General features: G+C 45.3%; 1 protein-coding gene across 4 annotated transcripts in view; it reads right to left on the bottom strand.

Moving 5' to 3' along the window:
• The window catches only part of FAM120A (family with sequence similarity 120A), an 84,193-nt gene that overhangs the window by 45,701 nt on the left and 36,333 nt on the right, over nt 1–2,159 (bottom strand). For all 4 annotated transcript variants that reach the window (XM_019536944.1, XM_019536940.1, XM_019536942.1 and 1 more), the window contains exon 4: nt 1,047–1,175. In XM_019536944.1, the coding sequence (XP_019392489.1) occupies nt 1,047–1,175 (129 nt within the window). The remainder of the gene's footprint in view (nt 1–1,046; nt 1,176–2,159) is intronic.

Below are 2,159 nucleotides of genomic sequence, written 5' to 3'. Positions count from 1 at the left end.
GCTGGTGCAGCCCCTGGCCCCAAGCCCACAGTGGGCAGCCTGCCCGCCCTCCATGGATGGACCCAGGGGCACTTGTCCCCCATACCTCCCCCAAGCTGCACGCAGTGATGGGAGCTACTTCTGCCTCTGAAGAGCCGTCCATGGCTGTCCCATACCCTGACTACCCCAGCTGTATAGTGCCTGCCACTGCCCCAGCTCCACTCCCTTTCACCGAAGAGGCCTTGATCTGCCCCACCCCCTACACCTCTTCCCACCTCCCACATCCCACATCCCTTCTCTTTAACAGGCTTACCAGCCGGATGCTACTCTCCAAGCTGCCAGGCTGCATATCAGCAATTAGATCGGTATCAGCTGATAAATAATCGGCCACTGGTATCAGCCCAAAAAAATTCTTTATCAGTGCACCCCTACTAATAGTATTGGGAAACACCTGCAATGTAACCAGGTCTGGATCTGGCCACAAGGAACACCACACTTCAGATGCAGCCCATGGGGATGATTTTGGTAGCTACCTAGCAAGCTAACCATGTTCCTTCAAGAATGTTATGCTGCTCTAAGCAGGCTGCTTCCTAACCTTAATATAAACGCAGGTTTTCAAATGGGCAAATTAGAACTGTCAAGTGACAACACAAATCTGTCCCCCCTTGCTAATAGTTCCCTAATGGCACCGCAAGGACGCAGCTACCTGGCCTGCAGTTTCTGAAGAAAACTGCTTGAAGAAGCACAATGGGCATAATCAGCTTATTGTGTAGTCAGTGCCTAGATTAATTGTGGGGTTCTTTGTGGCTGTAGTGTGCAAGACAGGCCAGTGCAGATGTTCTTTTGGATAAGTATTTGCAGGGGATTAGACTTCAGGGCCCAGGACATCCATTCCAGGTCTATGTTCCTATGTTTCCTATTTATAGCAGGAACTAGTGTTCGCAGGAACTGAACTGATATACCACTGAATAAAAAGATCAATTTTTACTGGCAATTACCATGAGGTATAAAACATAAGACTTAAAAACAAGTCTTTATAAACAACAGGTTATTATTATTTACTATACCTGTGAATGTTGAAAAACATCTTTAGCTATGGCATCCAAATCAGTGGTATCTTGAATATTGCGGACGTAGTCGGCTACAGCTTTGATCACTACATCGCACGGTGGTAAAACTAACTGGTGAGCACGTACCTATGAAAATACACACACATTAACACCCAGGATATTTCACTTACATAGTTAAGAAAATAAAGCAGAAATTCCACACTGTGGGGGTAGATCCAGTCTCTGGATTTTTGTATTTTCCTCTCTCCCCTGCAGAATTTTGCTGTTGTTTTCAGTTAAGACTGAAAGCCCTTTTTTGTAAAGAAAATATTCCAAATAGTAACTGGTACACTGCTTAATTTCAGGTCTACAGAGAGATGAAACCTCATTTCTAAGGAGGTACTGGCTGTCCCATATAGCTCAATTAAATAAACGCTCCAGCTCATAATGGATATTTTAAATGTCAACCAACTAATTATTTCACTGCTTGCTGTATTAAACAAGTACACAAGTAAAGGGCTTTATACCATGTGGTTACATTAAATTTGGAACAAACAGCTGTGAGTTTGTTAAACCCTAGTAGCTATAAGTTTTTTTGGTCCTGTTTGGCCCTCAGTTTAAGAGAATAAGAGAAAGTAAAAGTGAAACTCCATGGGGGGAAGAAAAATATCAATGGGAACAGGAATTTAAAACACAAGGACAGACTGAACACCTTCAAGAGCGAATAGGATGCTTATCTTGCTGGGATCCTATGACCGGGGTCATTGCAAGTCCCCTGGCACAACTTTATGAGCACTTGTGGTGCTCTGGTGAGGTACCGGAGGACTGGAAAAGGGCCAATGTGGTCCCCATCTTCAAAAAAGGCAGGAAGGAGGACCCGGGAAACTATAGTCCGGTTAGTCTCACCTCGATCCTAGGCAAGCTGTTCGAGAAAATTATGCTAGCACACATCCAGGAGGGCCAGCAGGGGACTGCATGCTTAGGGGCAACATGGGTTCATCAGTGGAAGGTCCTGTCAGACCAACCTGGTGGCCTTTTACGATCAGATCACTAGATCGTTAGACGCAGGGGTTGCAGTGGATATAATCTTCCTGGACTTTCGGAAGCCTTTTGACACTGTCTCTCACCCCG

The sequence above is a fragment of the Crocodylus porosus genome, unplaced genomic scaffold, assembly GCF_001723895.1.
Source record: "Crocodylus porosus isolate Cpor-Errol unplaced genomic scaffold, CroPor_comp1, whole genome shotgun sequence".
NCBI classification, from domain to species: Eukaryota; Metazoa; Chordata; order Crocodylia; family Crocodylidae; genus Crocodylus; species Crocodylus porosus.
Note: the sequence above shows the minus strand (reverse complement) of the source record. Positions and strands in the feature narration are given on the sequence as shown.